Source organism: Sarcophilus harrisii, chromosome 5 (genome assembly GCF_902635505.1).
Source record: "Sarcophilus harrisii chromosome 5, mSarHar1.11, whole genome shotgun sequence".
NCBI lineage: Eukaryota > Metazoa > Chordata > Mammalia > Dasyuromorphia > Dasyuridae > Sarcophilus > Sarcophilus harrisii.
This window is the reverse complement of record NC_045430.1, coordinates 247,920,721-247,944,408: the sequence shown is the minus strand read 5'-3', so window position 1 is coordinate 247,944,408 and position 23,688 is coordinate 247,920,721. Positions and strand designations below refer to the sequence as shown.

General features: G+C 36.5%; 1 protein-coding gene across 3 annotated transcripts in view; it reads left to right on the top strand.

Annotated features, from left to right (window-relative positions):
- CTNNB1 (catenin beta 1) overlaps positions 1-23,530 on the top strand; it is a 36,844-nt gene extending 13,314 nt beyond the window's left edge. Inside the window, exons 1-16 of one of the 3 annotated variants that reach the window (XM_031940066.1) lie at positions 13,202-13,253; positions 13,364-13,499; positions 13,709-13,936; positions 14,136-14,389; positions 14,554-14,792; positions 14,889-15,090; positions 15,781-15,925; positions 16,895-16,998; positions 17,097-17,435; positions 18,124-18,282; positions 20,136-20,255; positions 20,356-20,506; positions 20,591-20,712; positions 21,153-21,213; positions 22,269-22,489; positions 22,753-23,530. In XM_031940066.1, coding sequence (XP_031795926.1) covers positions 13,717-13,936; positions 14,136-14,389; positions 14,554-14,792; positions 14,889-15,090; positions 15,781-15,925; positions 16,895-16,998; positions 17,097-17,435; positions 18,124-18,282; positions 20,136-20,255; positions 20,356-20,506; positions 20,591-20,712; positions 21,153-21,213; positions 22,269-22,477 — 2,325 coding nt within the window. In that variant the 5' untranslated portion in view covers positions 13,202-13,253; positions 13,364-13,499; positions 13,709-13,716 and the 3' untranslated portion in view covers positions 22,478-22,489; positions 22,753-23,530. Of the gene's footprint in view, positions 1-13,192; positions 13,254-13,363; positions 13,500-13,708; positions 13,937-14,135; positions 14,390-14,553; positions 14,793-14,888; positions 15,091-15,780; positions 15,926-16,894; positions 16,999-17,096; positions 17,436-18,123; positions 18,283-20,135; positions 20,256-20,355; positions 20,507-20,590; positions 20,713-21,152; positions 21,214-22,268; positions 22,490-22,752 lie in introns of those variants that run through there. The other 2 variants (XM_031940065.1, XM_031940064.1) reach the window with 2 other exon arrangements.
- The last annotated feature ends 158 nt before the right edge of the window (positions 23,531-23,688 follow it).

Genomic DNA, 23,688 nt, shown 5'->3' with positions numbered 1-23,688 from the left:
CAACTATCCATGCTTTAAAGTGATAGGAGTTGGTTTGGGGATGTAAGGGTGTAGTAAAACACTTGTCTTTGAAGTTTTCTGTAAATGAATTCCATATGTATAAGGGAGGAGACACTGGAGTGTTAGAAAATTAACTGCAGACTTCCAAATGGAGTTCCATTTCACTGCAGTGTAGAAAAGTGCTGACGTAGGCAACTACCTTTCACAGCCACTGAAAGAATGCAGTCACATCTAAATTTACTTATACAACAGTTTATTTAGAAATAAAGGTAGAAACTTTCAATATAAGTATTATTCATAGCTATTCTGAGAAAGACACTATACTAATTTTTTTGTGTTGTTTCTTAATAAGTGAAGTTGAAGCTTAGCACTTTTTGCTCTGTAAACTTTATCTCCTGTCTACAATCATTTTTCTATGAGAGTGATGACAAAGTTAAAAATAATGTTTGATTTAGCTTATATTCACATTTTTTTTATATTAAAGATGATAAAATTTATCTTGCATGAGGGTGAGTCATATAGAATCACAGAATTTGAAAAACAGTAAAGGAGAAATCTAGGCATGGAAAGAACAGCCTTATAAAAATAAAATCATAGAGCCACTTTTTACCTTGTGGTAGGATTGAGTATAGAGAAGTTAACATGAGACTGAAAATTGGCAGGTGTTATTTGGAAGACAGTTCATGTTAAATGTAGTTGAAAACCTTCATTTTTATGCTATCTGAATGGAGTGTTATTAGGCAGTGACTACTAAACCAGGCAGTCATAATAATACTTACAGATTACCCCTGACACATGAAAGAAAGATGTCTTGAAAGAAAAACTTTAGAATGAATAGCAATACAGTCAGGTCTCTGAGAATATTTTGGTTTATGCAGTAGATAGGTTGTAGAAAATGTACAAAAACCAGAATATTTTGTAGGAAATATTACTGTAAAATAAAAGATTCTTTTGTAATGTGCTAACCATTTTTAAAAAAATTATTGGTGACTTCTAAATAATCACCTTCCTTGTAATAAAACAGGCAACCTAATTTAGCAAAATACCTGAGTCTGGCAACATATATAATCTTATGCCCTTCAGCTCCTCACCTCTCTACTTGGGGGAGAAAACTGTTTCATCAGTAACCCTTTAATTTATCTTTGCTAAATTAAGAAAGCTCAATATATAATGTACAAGGAAACACCTCTATAATGAGGTTTTTTAGCACCTAAGTCATGCCCTGTTTTATTGACTAAGTTCCTTGAACTTCTTTATGAGAATAACCTAGGGAAATCATAGCTACCTTTTTGAAAATTTCTTGGCTTACTGTAAGTGCCTTATATAGCAGTCTATTTTTTTTTTTTTTTTTTACAAAGGAAAATGAGATTTCTATTGAGAATTATTTTTGAAGTATTGTGAGCCTACATTCTTCTGAAAGCTAATATAGATTATATAGCTAACATAAATATAGATTTATAATATAAAATAGACTTATATTAAAGAAATGTTAGAAGTTAGGGTAAATGGGAGAAGGGTACTAATCTTTATAAAACAATAAACTCCATTTATCATTGGGAGAGTAGGATTGACCTGCTTATGTCAGTCAAGAGTGTTGGGGAAGAGGGTCTTCATCTACACTGATGGAATGGATTCATTTTCTACCCCACTCCTCTTTTTTTCCCCGAGTAGATTCCATCCAATACACACTTTCAAAATACCTACTTTGTAATTGACACTAGGCTAAAATCTAAAACAGTCTGCCTTGAAGGAGCTTCCTTATCCCATTCCCGAGTCCTTTAATCTGCTTGAGCCTCAGTTTCCTTGTCTGTAAACTGACAGACTATCTGTGATACTTACTTAAAGATTTGTTGGGGGTTTGAATCATAACATAGCATTTCAAGTGCTATATAGATGTCAACTCTTTATCATTTTTACTGGGTTGGGATACGAGCAATTGAGGGATCTGAAAAGTCTACAAAGTAGATGGTTCCTGAGCTGAGATTTGAAAGAAGCTAGGGATTCTAAGAGATGGAGGTAAGACAGGTGTGCGTATTTCAGGCATGAGATGCAATTCAGTGTGTAGAGGTCAATGCTGGTTAAGATTTCTGGTTGTATTATAGAATGAACATGGAATGCTTTTGCACTCTTGGCTCTCCCCCAATCTTGGAATTATATTGTTCCTCACCTCTATCTTTCAGTTTCACTGGTTTCCTTTGTCTCAGCACAAATCCAACCTTCTGCTGGAGACTTCTCTGGGTTCCCTCAGCTTTAAGTGCTCTTCCCTTTTAAGATTACCTCCCATCTACTCTGTAGTTATTTCTATATCTCCCCCGTGAATGTGAACCTCTAAATTTAGGGCAGAAACTTTGTTTTTCTTTGTACTTCCACCCTTTGGCATGGTGCCTGGCACCTAAGTGCTCACTAAATGCTTTCTGACTTACTAAATGCCTAGTGAACATTTCCATTTCGTATAGTCTATTTGAAATAATCTAATCAAAATTAGATAGGGTGTGTCTAGATAAAACATCTTGTGGAGCAAACTGAATGAGTTTTCTGGGAAACTTCTAAGTATTTAAGGGGAAACATAACTTAGTCCATCTTTTTCCAAGGTCTTGAAAAACTATCTTTAATGGAGAACAATTACCTATAATCTATCTTACAATATTTTAGAATGTCAAAAAATTCAATATTTAACCTCACCTTTTAACCTTTTCAGGGAACATGACATATGCAGGCTATCTAATCTAGTAGAATTTGGTCATTGAGATCATACTAAGGGAGCATCTAAATGATGTTTGTCATAGTTAATATTTGCAGGTTCTTAGTTCTCTAAAGCATTTTTATCTCAAATAGTCAATCTTCATGGGTCTTGAAAGTAATTTAAATCATTTACTTGTTTTTTCCATACAGAGCTCTGAGAATAGAGCTTGAACAGCCATTCTTTATAAAAGCCTTTCTGGGCAGTACTTTTTATAAAGTAAGTAGTAGGTTTCACTTTATCTCTTGGTAAAAGTAGATGTAGCTCACATTTGGAGGTTGAAGAGTATTTTAATATTCTCGAGTATTATCTTGTAGTGTTATGCTATTCAGTGGCATATATCATATAATTGCTGTATTAATGATATAACCATTGTATATTTATTGCTGTAGATTATCTGAATGTGTTCATACCATCCATAAGCTAAAAAATTAGAAACAGTTTTCTATTTTATGTGATTTCATCATGTAGGTACTCCCTCTGCTGACAAAGATCAAAATTCCTCCATACTTGTGCTGTACTTTTTCATTCTTTATTATATATCTTCTCTATAAGAGATTTCATCCCAGAGCACAGAGATATTCTTGGGATCATAGGATTTAAAACTGGAAGGAACCTTAGGGGATCCTTTAGGCTTCCCTTCACTTCCATATTTTGCAAATGAGTCCTAGGGAAGGTAAAATGACCTGTCACACAGTAATGAGCAACAGAGCTGGAAGTGAAATCCTGATCCCCTGATGCCAAATCAGTAATATTCTTTCTACAATACTGCCATGCATTTTTTTTTCTCCAGTCTCAGGGGGTTCTGGTATGCTACTCCACTTGTCTCTCTAATGCTTGATATTGTGACCACCCTGTTGCCATTTTCAATCAAGTATCCCTTTGAGAAGGAAGGAGGGGGGAAGTCTGTATAAAAATATTTCTGATTTTAAAACTAAACATTAATTCTTCATCCAAAGGTTGATCATCCAAGTTTCTAGAACTTTAAAAAACTGTCCAAATTAATTTGATTGAGTAAAAACAGTGATAAGTGAAGTGACGTTACACAGGAGTTGTTAGCTTGGTCTCTTGCTTGAGTAGTTGTCTAAACTCCTGAAATGAAAATTGTTACAGAAGGAACAAAAATCTTGCATTCTAATCATATATATATATATATTCACGTTTGTAATAGCCAAGTTTAAGAAAAAACTTAATTTGAAACAATTTGAAATACACAATTGTGGGCAAAAATCTATGTAATTCTGAGCAAAAAAAAAAAATTCAGTACATAGATCTGGTGACCTCTTTTGACTTTTTGCATCCCATTTTTGCTTCTTCGTTTTTGTCTATGTTCTGGTTATTAAATGAGGTGTTGTGATGCTGGTTTTGCAATATATTTCATTTGCATTCTGAGTTAAGCAGACTTTTATAGATGGACCCATCTTTAGATATGGACAGTTTTGTTATATTACTCTGGTGTATCTGTGTCCTAAAATATGATATTTCTTTTATCATTAAAATTCTAACTCATTCAGCCATATATGTTTTTTGATCATATACTCCTTCCACTATGCAGGATATCTTCCTCTTGTTCTTTTTACTGGTACTCTTCAGAGCCAGCATTCAGACTTTGCATCTGTTACCTTTTGCGTTCTGTACATGAACAGCCTGATTTCTTGTTTATTCACATTTCCTAAATAGTACTTTCAATTTCACTTCTTCGTAGTTTTAATGATCACTTTGGAAATAGTATCATAACTTATTTGTGAATACTATGTTGTTTTTCCTTGACTTTTGCTTCACCTTCAGTTTTAATTGCGGGTGTTTTTTTTGTTTTCTTTTGTAAGATTTGTAACCTTTATTCAGCAGGAGAATATTTGTTTTACATGGACTTTTTGTGTCATGGAACAGCTTGGGATAGCTAAAAGAATTGCACAGTTCCCAATTGCATCCCTCTTGCTTTCTTTCTCCTCAGTTCTGAGCGATATTCTTTCTGTTGTACCTGTACCAGATTGTGCGTATTGTTGTACACATTGGTTCTTTGGATAAAATATAAACTCCTTGAGCTTTCATTTTTGGCTTTGGATTCCCAAGGACAAAGACATATTTACTCATTCCCTAGATGGCTACTTCACTACGTGTGATAAAGTTTATTCCTATTTATAGTATACGAGAATTAAAAACTAAAGTAAAACCTCACTGAACTTAGTTAAAAGGGGTAGACCAGTTAGAATGTGGGGAGAGTCTGAAATACAGACTACATTTAAAGAAATGTTACCTTCTAAATTTTCCTTAATACTCTAGAGATCAAAGGGAACGAACAGCCAGCTCTGATCATTTGCCTCTTATAATTGACCATTTAACTGTTTCCACCTCAGGGCCTTCTATTTCTTGACTTATATAGGCTTCCATTCTCTTTCCTCTCCTCTTCAATAGTTACTAAAATAATCTTAATAAGACACATGCCTAGGGGCAGCTAGGTGGTGCAATGGATAGAGCACCAGTCCTGAAGTCAGGAGGACCCGAGTTCAAATCTGGTCCCAGAAACTTAACACTTCCTAGCTATGTGACCCTGGGCAAGTCACTTAACTCCAATTGCCTCTGCGCCAAAAAAAAAAAAAAAAAAGACATGCCTGAGTATATCATTTTTGCTTTTTTGCTCCAAATCCCGCATGTTAATCTACTACCATTATAATATAAATTTTTGAGAGCAAATAGAGGCTGCTTATGTTTTGTTTTGCTCTTACTGTGTCTTACACTTAGGCATAATGTTGAATTGTAATTAAATTCCACAGTGTCATGATACTGGATACTATGCTCAGCCTACACTGCTTCAAATAAGTTATGTTATCAATAAGTAAAGGCAAAATTGAAGTTTTGCTGGATTATCAGCAGTAATGTGGAAAGAGTTGGTGGCAGCAACATCTCTACCATTATTTCATTGATGTGATATACAGGCTTTCCTCATAGGTGCATCATTTCACAGTAATGTCATCAAGTTATTAAACCCTTCCATAATACAAGGAATTTACTTGAGCCCAAACAAGGTCTCCAAATTGCTCTAGGCAGCTCCAGTTCTACTTGATTTATTCTTATCTTACTCTTATCCTTGCTTCTCTATTTATGTAGCTCTGACTAGTGCTTTTATTCTTCCAGCCTTGTTTCTGCTATCCTCTCTTTCCCTGTTCTCCAAACATCATAATATTTTTCTTTTTTCAGACCTTAAAAAACATCTTTCAATTGCTGGCTTGACCAACTCTTCTCCTATAAAAAAACAGAATTGATTGTGGGGTTTTATATTACAAAGGAATAAGGGATTATTGGGTATATTATTGACCTACATAATTATATGAATTTTCCTATACCCGAATTTATATTGAATTCTAAAGACTTTCTTATCTCTATGTAGTGTTATTACTCATGAAATAATTAGTAATTATTATTACTAAGTTTTTCCCCCTTTTTAGGCAATAATCAGAATCAGATCTAAGATCTGATGCCTGCGTGCTAGTTGAAAAATGTATTGTGTAGCACTAATCAGAACTGCCTGTTGGCCAATTTTAAAAATCGTTTAAAAGGAACTTTTTAGAAAGGTAGAGCATTTAAATTTCTTATAGGATTAAAATGATTGTTAGGACATTCAGAACTAAAACATGGTCAATCACCATTAGTTTTGATCTTTGTCAGAAAATGAGACTTCTGAAAAATGGCTTTAAAAGTACCACTGAAAGATCCTGGAAAGGGTTTCAAACACCTCATATTTAGGGTCATTTACATTTCAGGGACACAGTTTGATATTTTTTTTTTTCCTTTTTTATATTGGCCACAAATTTTTACATTTGAATGTGGAAACTGGAAGTCTGGAATTTGCATCAACTTTTTCACCTCACACTGTGTATCTCTTTTTTTTTTTTTTTTTTTTGGTCTGTCCCAACTTTTATGTTCAAGTGGAAACTAGGAGTCTTGAACTTGATTTAGTGAAATTATGATTTATAATTTGCATACAAGGAATGCAACATTTTAATTCATTCTAATTTCAGCAAACTGGAATATGATGTATTAAAAACCTTCTAAATTCTGGTGAAGTCTATGAACCTGCTTTTAGAATAATATTTTTAGATGCATGAAATAAAAAATATATATGATTATTAAAGAAATTGGAATTTGGAGGCAGTTAGGGGTATTGTAAGTAGAGTACTGGATTTAGGAAGCCCTGAGTTCAAATGTGTCCTCAGACATTGATTGTGTATCCCTAAGCTTAACCTGTCACTTAACCTGTTTGCCTCGATTTCCTTTTCTGCAAAGTTGTTGTGAGGACCAAATGAGATAATTATAAAGTGCTTAGCAGGTAATAGGCACTATATAAATGTCAGCTGCTATTATACAATTATCAAAACATGAGAAAAACAAGTTCAAAAATGCTAGGTTTAAGAATTCATAACCTGAATACTTGAAGGGCACCATTGAAGCCTTCAATTATAAGGGTCAAGAGAGCAGAGACATCTTGAATCTGGTCCTTTTGTTTGATCTTTTTCTTTCACTGTCTCCCCTCCTCACCACCACTACCATTACTTAGGGTCAGGCATATATGCACATGGAATCAGGAGAATCAGAGTTGGAATCCCATCTTAAGGATACTCCAAATTTGGGGTGATGATACATCAATAACAATGTCATTTTAAATTGACAGCACTTTCCACATAGATTTCTTAGCTCTCAACAATCCCATAAGATCAGTAATATAATTTATAGGTAATAAAATTGATGTTGAGAAATTAAATCCTATATTTGAGTATGGCAATATAGTAAATGGCAGGACTAATCTTTCCCATACTGTTCTGAGTTTATTCTTTTCTTTTGCCATGTTACTTACTTCTTTTAAGATAGATTTGTGACTTAGAATAGAAGAGAGATATGATAGTGACATTTTCTCTCCCTTTGCTCTTTATATGAAAGATTAAAACAAGAAGCAGGTAAAACTGGTATAATTAATTGCAGTTAATCCAATTAACATTATCTATGGATTTGACTTTTAGTATTTTATTGACTATGGGCTACTTACAATCAGTAACAATTTTAGAGAACTATTGGGAGGAGTTGGTGTAAAAATTCATTCTAGAAGTTAGACGTGTAAAGGTAGATTGGAATGTTAAAAATGGATTTGCAGAATTCTCAACAAAAATCAAGTTGCTTTAATAATTAATAAGTTGCCTCAAGAGCTAATCTTGTCTCTCCACACACACTGACTGGTAAATAGGGAAGCATAAGAAAATAACAACTTAATGTTAGGAATTTTCTGTCCTACACAATATAATCAGTCATTAGTGAAACTAGAGGCATCTTTCAACAATGATGAGAGATGTACATTTGTGTTGTTCTGTTCCTTCCCCTCCTTTCCTCCCTACAACCTCTTAATTTGTGAAACACAGAATTTGAGAATAGTAGGTTTAAGTTCTTTCTTATTAATATATTTGTTATAATTATTTTTTATTATTATCTTGCTGAGGCAATTGGGGTTAAGTGATTTGCTCAGGGTCACAGAGCTAGGAAGTGTTAAGTGTCTGTGGCCAGATTTGAACTTGGGTCCTCCTAACTTTAGGGCTGGTGCTCCATCTACTGCACCATCTAGCTGTCCCTTATATTGTAATTAATAATGTTGCAAATAACGTATTGTTAATTATGTGTAATGAGAGAAAGCCCTCTGAATGCTGCTTTTTGTTCCAGTATTTGTATTTAAAGGGGTTTGGAGTCGGGAGACGCGCATTTAGGGTTAGGGTTAAGATAATTATAGTTTAATAATGAGTTTTCTGTGTATTTTACTTGCTGTACTACATGTGTCATTGATGCCTTGTAATATATTCAAGAGCTCTGTACAAAATAATCTCCTTTATATGACCTCATCAAATTTCATTGGGTTCAAATACAATCTTGGCAGAGAACTCCAATATTTGTATATCCAGTTCTAGTTTCTCACCTGAACTGCAATCTTTTACCACCAGCTGTCTTTTGGTGTTTTGAACTGAATATTTCTGAAGCTTCTTCAACTCATCATGTTTAGACTAAAGCTGATCTCTGCCAATAAAACAAAACAAAAACCTTATCCTCCTCGAAACCCCTCTTCCAGTTTCTTCATTTGTGGTGGTCAAGGACACCACCATCCTTCTAGTTATCAAGTTCACAGTTTGGGTATGCATCCTGAATTCCTCACTCTCCCCACATAACCAATCATTTACCAGAGTGTCTCTATTTCTGTTTCTCCACAACATCACCACCATCCTAGTACAAGCTTTCATCATCTCTTGTCTGGATACTTGTAGTAACCTTCCAATTGGTCTCCCTGCTTCAGGTCTTTCCCATTGCCTACTCATTCTCCACACAGCTCCTAAAGGGACAGTTGGTAAAGCATGGGTTCACTGATGATGTTTCATCATGATTGACTGAATTTCAGTAGTTTTCTAGAATCAAAACTCTTTTGGCATTTAAAACTCGTTACAATGTAGCTCTAACCTGTCTTTCCAGTGTTGTTCCTGGGCTCCTAATGTCCCCCCAAAGTGGCCTTCTTGCTGTTCCTCACGAACAGCAAATTTTAGTGTCTTTGATGAATTTCCTAGAAGGTACTTTCTTTGCACATATGCTGCTTGAAATCCATATTTTTCTTCAAACCTCAGCTCAAAGGCTGGTACTTAGATAAGACCTTCCCTCATTTCCCTAGCAGCTAGTTATCCCTTAACTCACAACATCTTTCTTCCCAACCCTCCATTACCTTCTTACTTAGTATGTATATAAATGTATTTTTGTATTCTATAGTAGAGGTTCTCCTGTATTGAGTGTGTTTTGAATCCTTTTGGAAATGTTTTAAAGATTCCTTATAACATTTTAAAATACATAAGAGATATAGGATGACAAAGGAAACTAATTAATGAAATACAATTGTCAAATAACTTAGGTTAAACACCTGTTCTTAAAGAATATAAGTTTCCTGAGGGCAGAGACTTTAATTTTCATCTCTATATACAGTGCCTGGCATATGAACACTTAAATACTTGCTGATTGGTTTGATTCATATCAGGAAATTGATAAATGTATATATATTCTATATCCCATATATGTAGTTAATAAGCATTTCATTACATTAGTCTGCTATTGTTGCTGCTAAGTAAATACAAGACAATGAACAAATTACTTCATCTTTTTGGTTCATAATGTCTAATTCTGTAAAATTAGGTCTGTGAGCATAGAGGTGAATCTTGCCCAGATCCCTCATTTATTGTAATATTTTTATTACTTATATTTTACTTATTTCTATTCTTGATCTAATAGTTTCCAGTGATGACTGTTATTGCTTTTTTGAATTTGCTGAAATGGTTGGCTTTTTATTTTGTTACTAGTCTTAATAAGCCCTTCCAAAAGATATTTGGAAAAACTAACATCCCTAAAACAATGAGAACACCACTTTGTTTGAAGTATTATTGCTCTGTTGCAAATGTAATGATGATGAAACAGTAGCATGTAATATTTCTAGAATGGAGTTTTATATGAAGGTGTATGGATGCATTTTATAGTCTTTTCTATAACTTATTAATGATTACCAAATTGTCATCTTTTGATTCTTAATCTGAGCCTTGCAGTTAATTTTAATTCATATTAATATATTTTGTTTTTATCTTTTGATTCATTATCTGTGAAACATTTGTTCTTTCTGCTAGTCAATAAGCCATCCCTTATAACCAAAAAAGAAACAAAAAAAACAGGTCAGAAAAACTAAACAGCACATAACTGACAATATATGCAATTACATACTCATTGTCATCTCATGTCCCTCTTATTTAACCACTGCTTAACTCAGTACTGACTTGTTGATTTTTCTAAGCAGAAATATGGAGATAGTTGAATTGTTAGTGTATAATATAGAAATAAAATGGTGTGGTTTTGAAATAATCTAGATTTAGCTGCTAAAGATGATTTATACTGACAATATGACTAAGAACTCCTTTGCACTTAAATAATATTTTCATGGGAAATACTGTCAGGTGCATTCTATTTTCAGCATGATGCCCTGATCCTCTTATCGACATTTTTGTGCAGAATTGAATCCAGATCTTGGGTTAAGTAATCCATGGCAGTCCAAGAGAAAAAAAGAAAATGTTCCCCAATGATTTGGAATAAAGTTACTAAGTGATAGAAAATGGGGAGAATAAAGAAAACCTATGCAGGATTGGGTATAGCTAAGAGAAAGTTAACCAATTGGAAATTTCTCAGATTTTCTATGGCATCTTAGCATGGCAAACTTGTCTGTACACAAAGATAGTTGACTAAAAGCCAAATTTGAAATCAAAATTAGAAATATAGACAATAATATCCAGAGAGAATTTGTATTAATGGGCAGAATTCAAGGAACACTTGAATTCAGTTTTCACTCTAATATCTAACTGAGTAAGGGAGTGATGGGTTATTTCTCCAAATCTGTTTTCCTCATCTGCAAAAGAGATAATACTTGTAGGGGCCTACCTGATGTGATTCGTGTAAGACTAATTGCAAATGCTTTACAAATGTCAATCAACAAGCGTTTATTAAGCCACTTACAACATATCAGCCACTGTACCAATTGTTGGTGGTAAAAATACATACCTGGGTGTAGGGATAAGGGATGTAAATGCTCCAGTAGGTCTCTTCAACATGATGAGTGAGGGGAAAGTGATGCATAAATTAAAAAAACAAATGCTAAGTTTGAGTGTGATTTTTTTTTTTTCATTGATGATATTTATGTTAACTTGTTTTAAAATTTAAAATAGGAGAGCAATTTAGAGATTCCCCTTTATTGGATAGAATAAATGGTAACTAACAGTCATTGAACTTAGAAATGGAAGAGTGACATTTGTTGAAACCACCCTCGTGGGCATTTTTGTTTAATTGCTTCTAAGGGGTGGGGAAGTTTAGAATGCTTGGTGTATGGAAGTATATTTCATGTTTACATAATAGCAATACATTTTTTCAAAGTTACTGTTGGAACATTATTAAATGTTTTATACCTATTTAATATTATGCCTAATGTTTTTATCTTTTTTCAACAATATAAAGATGGTACTATAAAATTTCCATGACTAAGCAGTGAATCTGGCTTTGAGGGTAGTTCTTTATAAGACTTATTTTTGAATTATATTATCCATGCTTGATTATAATTTGCCATTGAGTAAATTTATATAGGAAGTTTTGGGGCCAAAGTTGTGAATGAAGGGGGGGAAATGGTTTAAAAGTAATTAACTTAAGTGTGAAAACTAAGTAGTCAAAAGGGCTTTAACTTTTCCAGCTGTGTTCACGTATTTTCACAATTTAACCTTTCTCTGATTTTGCAATAATTTTAACTTGTTGATTCTGCTTGAGTTTCTTAACAAACAGGAGGATTTTTTAAAGCCAAATTAAAATTGATTTAAGTATTTTAAAAGTTGGTTTCTATAGTATATATTTTCACCTAGAAAAGGGAATGGAAAACTTCATTAAGCAAATTGTACAACTTCATGTTGCACAGAAAACAAGACAGCAAAAAGTTTGATATAATCTGGAAAAAAGGAACCAAGCTAGTAACCAAGCTAGTAACAATGTAAACACTAGATAACCATTTTGAGTTCCCATTTCTTAATTTGATAAATCACTATTAACATTGTCCACTGTGGGTAGAAGTAGTTTTATGCATGGTTCCTGTCTTGTGATTTATGATGAAATAAGCATAGTTTAATGGTTTCATAACATCAACTTTCAGTACATATTTTAACATGGTGGGGTATATGTGTATTTCTCATCTGTTGTAATTGTTATTTGCTGAACTAGATTTGTGGGTATCAGTATCTGCTTTGGTTAAATATTTTGGAGGATCAGAGGGTCTAGAGCAGGAAGGGAATTTAATGACCTTCACCCCACCCCCACCTCCATGGTTGTTTAGAGGCATGCAAGAAGCCAAATTGGGCACTGATCTCAACTCTGTGATCCTTGAATGCAGTGCTCTTTCCAGTGTGCCACACTAGATCCCAGTTAGTTAAAGATCGATTTATGTTATAGTGAATTAGGAAAGGAAATTGGCTAATGGAAAAATGTCAACTCCTGGTGAGAATCTTTACCTTTATCTTTACCTTTCTTTGGCACTCCTCCTCCTTCCCCATAGATCATGAAGTTCCTTAAGGGCAGTATTTTTTTTTTTTTTTTTTTTTTTTTTGTCACTGTTCTCTTAGTACCTAGAAAGGGATTCCTAGGTATCCTAGGGAGTTGAGAAGTGCTTGTTTGAATGAAAATCTGATCAAACAAAGGAATAGTTTAGGTTAATTTCATGAGCACTTTTTGTGAAGGGACTAAAGGGGTTGTTATTACTTATAATTACTTACAAATAATTACTGATTTATTACTTTAAAAAATTTCAGTTTAAATTTTATACCATAATTGCTTTTGAAAAACATTTCTAATGGCACTTAATTAACTTTTTAGGGTCTGTGACGTAAAATAGACCACAATTCTGAAAAGACCACAAGGACAATGGCCACTCAAGGTTTGTATCATAAATTTCTTCAGTCACTCTATTTGGGGCTCTGCTTTGTTGCCACTAACCCAGTCTGGCTCAGATCCCCTTGCTTTCCTCTCTCCCTGCTTACTTGTCAGGCTGCCTTTTGCTCCATTTTCTGCTGACCAGTACTAATGGCTTGGTGAAATAGCAAACAAACAAGCCACCAGCAGGAATACAGTCTGGATGACTGCTTCTGGAGCCTGGATGCAGTGCCATTCTTCCATTGATTCAGTGAGTAACTGTTAGGTGGTCCCCCAAGGACTTAACACGTCATCACTGAGCTGATCCTGGCTATTACTCTATTTTCCTTGGCTATCTTTCAGATCAGACTTTATTTCTGGGGAAAAAAAATTTCAATGAGCCATATCACAAATAATTTCTGTATTTGTAATAAAACATTTAAGTAGTTGTAATTTTTTTTACTATTTCATTTTTTCCAGCTGACTTGATGGAATTAGACATGGCGATGGAGCCAGATAGAAAAGCAGCTGTTAGCCACTGGCAGCAACAATCTTACCTTGATTCTGGAATCCATTCTGGTGCCACAACAACAGCTCCCTCCCTGAGTGGCAAAGGAAATCCTGAGGAGGAAGATGTGGATACCACCCAAGTCTTATATGAATGGGAACAGGGATTTTCTCAGTCTTTCACACAGGAACAGGTAGCTGGTAAGTAAAGCTAAGGTGTTTTGTGAATGGAGTGGGGCTTGTTCAGTTAATTAAAGGTGGAAAGTGTAACAATTTCAGTGATTTTAAATTTTGGAGTGAAGGAAAAGAGGATTCTTTTTTGTTGGGACTTGAACTTTGTCTTACTTGATCAGGTTGAATTTTCAGCTGTGAATAGTGAGTTTTGACTTAACTTTTCCAGATATTGATGGACAGTACGCCATGACCAGAGCACAGAGAGTTCGAGCTGCCATGTTCCCTGAAACCTTGGATGAGGGCATGCAGATCCCATCCACTCAGTTTGATGCAGCTCACCCAACTAACGTTCAGCGTCTGGCTGAACCTTCCCAGATGCTAAAGCATGCTGTGGTGAATTTGATCAATTACCAGGATGATGCCGAGCTGGCCACTCGTGCAATTCCTGAATTGACTAAACTGCTGAATGATGAGGATCAGGTAAGGGCGGATGTTTCCCTTCTAGGCTGTTGTGAAAAGAAAACACAGAACAATGTAATTCTGAGATTAATCACTATGCTCAAGAATCAGGTGATTTGTTCTAAGTTTGCTGCCTGTCAAAGTATTTTAGGAACAAAACAGTATTCTTTTATGTTCTATTATAGGTGGTAGTTAATAAGGCTGCAGTTATGGTTCACCAACTATCTAAGAAAGAAGCCTCCAGACACGCCATAATGCGCTCTCCTCAGATGGTGTCTGCTATTGTGCGCACCATGCAAAATACAAATGATGTAGAAACAGCACGTTGTACTGCTGGAACACTGCACAATCTTTCCCATCACCGTGAAGGCTTATTGGCTATCTTTAAGTCTGGGGGCATTCCTGCCCTTGTGAAAATGCTTGGGTAAGGCAACCTGGGAGCAAATGCTTGTGAATGGAGAGGGAAAGAACTAGAGAGTGGTTGATCTAAGAATACTGATAGATTTTGTTTTCTTCTCAGCTCCCCAGTGGACTCTGTGTTGTTTTATGCTATCACAACTCTCCACAATCTTTTATTACATCAAGAAGGAGCCAAAATGGCAGTGCGTCTTGCTGGTGGACTGCAGAAAATGGTTGCTTTGCTCAATAAAACAAACGTTAAGTTCTTGGCTATCACAACAGACTGTCTTCAGATTTTGGCTTATGGCAATCAGGAAAGCAAAGTAAGTTTGACTTCCTTAATGCTTCATATGGGGACATGTAGGCTGTGAGGATAAGAGGATAAAATCCCTAGACTAGATAGGAACCGAACAAATTATACCTGATAGAATTTGTTGATGTGACGGAAGATTCAAAGTCTTGGAAGAGCATATCAGTACCTACATACTTGCTTTTGTGTTTATTGTATTTGTCTTAATATGCCCCAAAATACTATTGATCACCATCACTTCTACTCCCTTACATCACAGAAAAATCAACCATATCTAACAAATTTTTTTCATCTCTAGGTCTAGGCATATTTTTGGTTGATAATACCTCTTTTAATTTTGAGTAGTGAGTATGACCAAGAAGGGTGATGCCTTAGGATGTCGCGCATGCGCACATGTGTGTGTATGTGTGTGTAAGAAAATGTAACAATGATTCCTAATAAAAGTAAAGAGTTAAAAAGTTCATGTTATGGTATATTCTGGATCTAAATTAAAGTAGCTTAGTGTTATATGATGTGGAGAAAATAAAATGTCAGAAGTAATTGATTTAGTAGCAGTTAGAGAAGACCATGGAAAAAAAAGACAGGACCCTTATTTAGATAAGTTGCAAGATAGTTTTCAGCTTTCTATAGGATCACAGCTGAACTTAAATTTTCATATACATAGTAGTCTTCTTCAATTAAAACTCCGTATTTGTTTTTTTAGCTGATCATTTTGGCTAGTGGTGGGCCCCAGGCTCTGGTAAATATAATGAGGACTTATACTTATGAAAAACTCCTATGGACCACAAGTAGAGTACTGAAAGTGTTGTCAGTCTGCTCTAGTAACAAACCGGCTATCGTGGAAGCTGGTAAGTATGTTGTAGCCAACACAATCTGGGCAGGATTTCTGCACTGTTGTTTTAGACAACTGTTATTGTTTTGTTTTTTATGTTTTCCCTTAAACTCTTACTCTTTAAATTCTTGCTTATAACAAAGCAAACCATTTAAGCCAAATCAGTTGACACAGTTGTTTATCAGTACCCACATCTGACAGTATGTACCCTGACATCCCCAACCACCTCTACCTGAGAGGGGACTGTTTTCCTTATTTGTTTTCCAGGATGGATATTATTCATTATGATTTAACAATTTGGTTGCTTTTTAGGATTATCATTTACATAATTATAATCATTGCTGATTTTATTCTTGAGATTCTTCCTTTCTTTATACAAGTCTTCCCATACTCATCTTTTCTCTCACATAATGCTACTGTTATCTAAATCGTAATATCACAGTATATTTGGATGTTCCTTAGTTTGCAAGTCCAAGAACATCTAGTTGAATGACTTTATTTGCATAATTACAAATTATTATCCAGAAAGGTTGAATCTGACAGCATTCTTTCAGAGCGTTCTAAAGTTATTGTTGTATTGGATCCGGTCCTCTGGCACTATGCAAAATATTCCTGTTTGTAAAAATTCATGCTTTGTTTTTCTTGATCTTCTTTATTCTTGCTCACAAATAAGATACTGAAAACTTTTGAATATTTTCAGAAATATACAAGAAGCCAGACAGTGAGCCCACTCACTAGAGGAAAGTATTTTAGCGTGGAGACAAGACAATAGATGTTAAATGAAGAGATGATTTTTTTTTTCCCAAAAGGAGATGGGAAGAGATAAGCCATCTCTCTTGAGAGGGTGTAGAGTTAGGGGACTTTGGGAAAGGGTATAATTTGCTCAAAGGAAGACTGCTAATTTAGTCACTCAAGTCCCCTACTAACATTCAGCAGGGAAAATAGTAAATTCTTGAAGATCAGCAAATTTATTTTTATTTTCAAGGTGGGATGCAAGCGTTAGGACTTCACCTTACAGATCCAAGTCAGCGTCTCGTACAGAATTGTCTCTGGACTCTTAGGAATCTTTCAGATGCTGCAACTAAACAGGTAATTTCTTTGTTAGAGAGTGATAGAGTTGTAGCTTCTTGATTGATAGACTAAGTGTCTTGATTTTTTATTTTTTTTATTTTTTTATATTTCCATAGGAAGGAATGGAAGGTCTTCTAGGGACTCTGGTTCAGCTTTTAGGCTCAGATGATATAAATGTTGTCACCTGTGCTGCTGGCATCCTTTCTAACCTCACTTGCAATAACTATAAGAACAAGATGATGGTGTGCCAAGTTGGTGGAATTGAAGCCCTCGTTCGCACTGTTCTTCGTGCTGGTGATAGGGAGGATATCACTGAACCTGCCATCTGTGCACTTCGTCATTTGACTAGCAGACACCAGGAGGCTGAGATGGCGCAGAACGCCGTCCGCCTCCATTATGGACTCCCAGTGGTGGTTAAGCTCTTACATCCGCCATCACATTGGCCGCTGATAAAGGTAAATGACTGGAACATATCAGCTGATGCTTCTGCACAGAGAGAATGCTTATTGTGTTGATTAGTTGAATTGTAAGCAATAGAATGGCATATAATGGTATACTAGGCTATCCCAAACTCTCGTTTCCAGTCTTGGCTATACTGTCCAACCCTGAGCCTTTTTTGCCATTTATGATTTAGCCTCGTCTGCCTACCTCATTTTAGGGCTATGAGAACCAGGTAACAATGTTGTGTGGACTGTGAAAAGCTTGTCTAGTAGGAGACGTGTTGGCTGGCTGCTCTACTTCCTAGTGATGTGGCCAAGGATGAGTTTGCTTATTTACCCTGAGCTTTGGTCTCCTTGTCAGTAAATTGGTGATAAGACTTTTATTACCTACCTCACAGGCTAGTTGTGAAGAATAAAGCCCTTTAATGAGTGCCATAGAAAAGGGCTCTTTGCAATGTTCTACTCTTACAGGTGTAAGAACTTGATTCTTCATAGTTTCTAAAATAAGCTAGTCGGGGTGACTGGTACTGTTAGACCTCAAAGGGGTTTAGATTGTTTTTGTTTTTAAACGTGTACCTATTGAGCAATTGCTGATTTTATTTATTTATTTTACTAGTTCTAGGTCTTGGAGGTGGTAGGAAACTTAAGGGTAAACATACAAAGTTAATTTGTTAATCAATTTCTTTAATCTCCTTTTTCACAGGCAACTGTTGGTCTCATCCGAAATCTTGCCCTTTGCCCAGCGAATCACGCACCTTTACGTGAGCAAGGTGCAATTCCCCGGTTAGTTCAATTGTTGGTGAGAGCACATCAGGACACCCAGCGCCGGACTTCAATGGGTGGAACACAGCAACAGTTTGTGGTTTGTAAACTTTAAACTTAACTACCCACCCCCCCACCCCCAAAAAAAAGGTGCTTAAACATTTGATTAAAACAAAGAATAAAACCCCAGATAAACTAATAAAACTCCATACTACTTATCTTTTTTTCAAAGGGAAAAAATCCTTGTGCAGTCACATGTCAGTTTTTCTATGTTTCTGATGGGGTGGCTTTGTGGGGAAAATGGGAAGAATGTTGAATTTGAAGTTGAAGAGCTTGGGTTCAAATCTTTTATTGCTATTAACCTCTCTGACCTTAGGGGGAAGTAAGTTAAATTAAAGGGGTTGGACAAAGCTATTTTTAGCTCTGAGTCTTAGATCTTAATAGGAACTACTGTACTCAGAATCTTCTTTAATTGGCTTTTCTTTCTTTTTTTAATCTACTTAAGAATATATTACTTCTCTCCAAAGAAGAAACAAATTAGTAATAAAGTGGCCTGAATGTTAAGCAGAATAAGAAGGCCAAAGATCATAGGTCATCCTTAAATAGTTGAGTAACAATAAGTTAATATAATTTTATCCTGCATTTTTCATTCTCTAAGCTTCCAAAGGCTATTGTCTTTTAGAAACATCTGCCATTTGAAAGGTATTTTCCAAATCCTAAATAACGTTCACGGAAGGACATTTTTAAAAATCGGTATGATTTGAGTCAATAATAAGCAAGTGGAAAAAATGAACTAGATGGGCAACCACAGGGCTCTGTTCTATACCTAGTCCTTTGCTGTCAAGTGTGAGGTCTTCACCCTCCATCCTTCTCAAATGAGCCTTTCTAAACAGGTCTCTGATTTCTTTAATGCCAAGATTGAACTTCCAAATTCCATCAAGATCCTTAAATTTTTTTCTAAAATGATTTAAATCTGCTTCTTGACTAAGTTTTATATGAAAACAAACATGCAGTTTTAAGAAGGACTTTAGGGAAAATAGATCGCAAGTTCTTAATTTAGATGACATTTTACTAGAATTTTATGTTTTACTTCAACTTTGTCATTTCATCTGTACGATAGAGTATATATACCTGGGTTCAGCATTTGTCTCTTTACACCTTTAGTGCCAGTATGACCATGGGCATGTCATTTATCTTCCTTGTGAATTAAGCTTAGATGAACTCCAAAGTCTTTCAGTTGTAGATCTAGGATTCTAGGGTCCTAAATAGTCCTTTTTGACCTTTTGGTCTCTTCTGAAGGGTTTGGTATGTGGGTGTTTGGGGGAAAGACATTCCCAATGACTTAGCTACGGAAACTTTTTTTATAGATGCTACTAAAAAGTTAAAAAAGCAAAAACAGATTCCTAATGACATAAATCATTCCAGAGTTTTGGGACCTCTTATCCATTGATAAACTCAATCAGCACATTGCACAAGCTCGATAACAAATTCAGAATAAGTATTTTCAGTCTAGTCAAATTTAGTTATAATGAATGTATGCTATTGACATATTTAATTTTTCCATTACAATGTGGAGCATCCCAAAGTGTGTGGAGAGGTAGAATGTTAGGAACAATTGAAACAGTTTGAGAAGGGATTATATTGTTCATAAGATTTGCATGTTTTTTTCCCCTCTGCTTTCTGTGGTTTGTCAGAGTCCGTACATGTTGCTCATTGCTCTCTGGCAAAGCCAGCTTCTAAGAGGAGTGAATAATTTTTTAACGTGTGCAAAATATGTTGTAATACAATGGCTTTTGGTTAGTATCTCAGCTAGTCTGCTGAATTAGGAGAGCCTATCATCCTTCACATGATCTCCAAGAGGAGATGCCTAAGAGTTGGCTCCTTTCCTTTGAGGGCAGGTTCTTGGTGAGCATTTAGTGAGCAGCCCCCTATGAGCTCTGCCTTCTTCCCTAGGAGGGAGTGCGCATGGAGGAGATCGTGGAGGGCTGCACTGGCGCCCTTCACATCCTGGCGCGAGATGTCCACAACCGGATCGTCATCAGGGGCCTGAACACCATTCCACTGTTTGTGCAGGTAGGTCTCGTGGCCCTGGTCCCCTTTTGAGGGACGCACGGGGGCTGTGTCCTGGTCAGGGGCAGATGTCAGAGCGCCATGCTTCTCTCCCTCCCCCCAGTTGCTGTATTCCCCTATTGAGAACATCCAGAGAGTGGCTGCCGGGGTGCTCTGTGAGCTGGCCCAAGACAAGGAGGCCGCTGAGGCCATCGAGGCCGAGGGAGCCACCGCTCCCCTGACGGAGTTACTGCACTCAAGGAACGAGGGCGTGGGTGAGTGTGGGCGCAGGTGAGTGGGCCCAGAGCTTCTCTGGGAGCCGGCCCGGGGCCTGAGGGAAGCTCTGCTCCTCTCCCCAGCTACGTATGCCGCTGCCGTGCTGTTCCGGATGTCCGAGGACAAGCCCCAGGACTACAAGAAGCGTCTTTCTGTCGAGCTGACCAGCTCCCTCTTCAGGACCGAACCAATGACTTGGAATGAGGTAGTGTAGCCCTGGCGTCCTCAGACCCCAGACGGTCCCTGCTTCTGCAGGCACGTGGTCAAGTCCGTCCAGAGTAGTGTGGGGAGAGCACAGACCACTGGGGCATGCTGCGGGGAGAAGGGCTTTGAATGCCAAATCCCAACCTTATTTATGTTTTTATTTATTCGTTCATCTCCTATTTGTTTTGCTGTAGTCCTTAAAAAAAACTGGTTTGAAAGACTTCTATGGTTCAGAAACCTGTTTTGAAAAGTGCTAACACCCAGATTTTTAAGTCAGCCTCTTTAGAACCATTACATAGAGATGGGAGTGTTACAGTGCTACTTGAGCCTTGAAATTCACTAGGGCAGTGACTTTTTCTAGTTGAAACTTTTTCTATTAGGCATGTAGTAAGAGATGGTGTTTTTGTTTTTTGTCTTTTTTGTTGTTGCCTTTTCCTTTAGACTGCTGATCTTGGACTTGATATCGGTGCCCAAGGAGAACCCCTTGGTTATCGTCCAGATGGTATGTGTGTCTTATGTTACTTGACAAATTTCAAATCAAGCTAAATTCCCAATCCTTAATCCAAAAGAACTGTTTCAAATAACTTAAACTCCCCCCACCCCCATCCCTCAGTGTGTCTGAGCTAGCCACTTAATTTGAGTGAGAGAATAGCAGATTAAATATATTGATTACATGCTGTTTTGCTTAGTGTTTTGGCAGCAGGATATTACTATTCTGTCCACTCTTACTAAGTACAATGACCATAAACAAGTCAAAGCCTTACAGCACTGGTGCCCCTTTAAGCACATTGGGAAGGGAGAAATGGACAAAAATATGCCTACAGTGCTCAGGTGTTTAGATGATTCGATATACTCTTGGTAGTAATTGACCTTGATTTCATTGTTTTTAAAAACTACTTCAACTATTGGTTGTTAGTGGAGAAGGAATCAAGTTAACATTTTAAGAGATTAAATTACCAATCTTTTCATTATTTTTTTCTAAAAGTTTTAATATCAAGTTAATTCAGTCAAGAGTTTGTCAGGTTAAATGTATTCTGTATTTTAAAGAGGAATAAAAGGATTTAAAGATAAGATTTTCATAGTGTTTCTGTGTGTTGTTTTGGGGGATAGAATGAAATGTGAAAATTCCCCCTCTCGGAGGGAAGAGAGATCAATATGCAGCCACAAAGATTTGTCTGGAAATTCTGAAGAGCAGACCAAGTTTTCAGTAGCCTGTAGGGATCCCCCCTAGTAAAAAAGTGAAAATTCTTTCCAGTAACTTGTGCCATAATGGGTTCTCTGTCCCTTTCCTCTCCTTCCCCACCACCTATTTTGGAAATCAAGTTGCTGCTCAGAACATGTCTGGGCACTTGGGATACAGCCACATTACAAGACTGTCCCATTCAGAACATTGAAACTGCTAAAAACCAGTCACTACAGTGCTAACTTAGCTGAGCTACAAATTACTAGAAAGCTCATAAATACTGCTCCCAGACTGATAATCTCCTGCCTTTGGATGTCATTAATCTGAGCATGAATGTTGTTTTTTCTCCTCCTTTCCCTTTGTTGCTTTCTTAGATCCTAGCTATCGTTCTTTCCACTCTGGTGGCTATGGTCAGGATGCCTTGGGTATGGACCCTATGATGGAACATGAAATGGGTGGCCACCACCCAGGTGCTGATTACCCAGTTGATGGGCTTCCAGATCTGGGACATGCCCAGGACCTTATGGATGGGTTGCCTCCAGGTGACAGTAATCAGTTGGCTTGGTTCGATACTGACCTGTAAATCATCCTTTAGGTAAGAAGTTATACATTTGGGTGAAATACTGTCCCCCTACAGACCCCTCTGTGTGGATTCACTTGGTAGGGAGGGAGTGATTTCAGTGTATTTGTGACTGCTGCAGTAGCAAAGTACCTTGAAGGGCATGTCTTTGAGTGTTCTCGATTTTCTGGTCATTACATGGTCCTTCAGTGTCTTGTACCACAGCATTTTGCAATGGACTCTCATGGGTGACATTTGCTGTTTTAAACATTAATAGCAGCCTCTCTCTTTCTACACAGCTGTCTTGTCTGAGTGAGCTTGCATTGTGCTTGGCCTGTAGAGTTGCTGAGAGGGCTCGAGGGGTGGGCTGGCATCTCAGAAAGTGCCTGACACACTAACCACGCTGAGTTTCCTATGGGAACACTTGAAGTAAGCTTTTTGTTTTGGTCCTTTTTGGTCGAGGAGTAACAATACCAATGGATTTTGGGAGTGACTCAAGAAATGAAGATGCACAAGAATGGATCACGAGATGGAATTTATCAAACCCTAGCCTTGCTTGTTAAAATTATTTTTTTTAATCTCTGTAATGGTACTGACTTTGCTTGCTTTGACAGTAGCTTTTCCTTTTTTCTTTTTTTTGGGGGCAGTAACTGTTAGTTTTTTAAGTCTCGTAGTGTTAAGTTATAGTGATACTGCTACAGCAATTTCTGATTTTTAAGGATCGAGTAATGGTGTAGAACACTAACTAATTCATAATCACTCTAATTGTATTCTGAATAAAGTGTAACATTGTGTAGCCTTTTTGTATAAAATAGACAAATAGAAATGGTCCGATTAGTTTCCTTTTTAATATGCTTAAAATAAGCAGGTGGATCTATTTCATGTTTTTGATCAAAAATTTTATCTGGGATATGTCTGGGTAGGGGCCAGTAAGAACTGTTATTTGAAACCTTGTATTGGACAGTTTACCAGTTGCCTTTTATCCCAAAGTTGTTGTAACCTGCTGTGATACAGATGCTTCCAAGACAAAATGCAGTTATATTAATGGTTCAGAATTAAAGAAAACTTTTAATTCATTCTGCTGTGTTACCTTGTTTCTTTAGAGGAAAACCTTTTTTTGCCTCAATAAGTAGCTCTCATACCTCAGTTTTTAGCCTGTTGAATGCTGTGGTAAGTGATGTTTGCCCTTTGGCACACATGCATTGTTATCGAGTGAAGGCAAAAGGGTTGGCTGT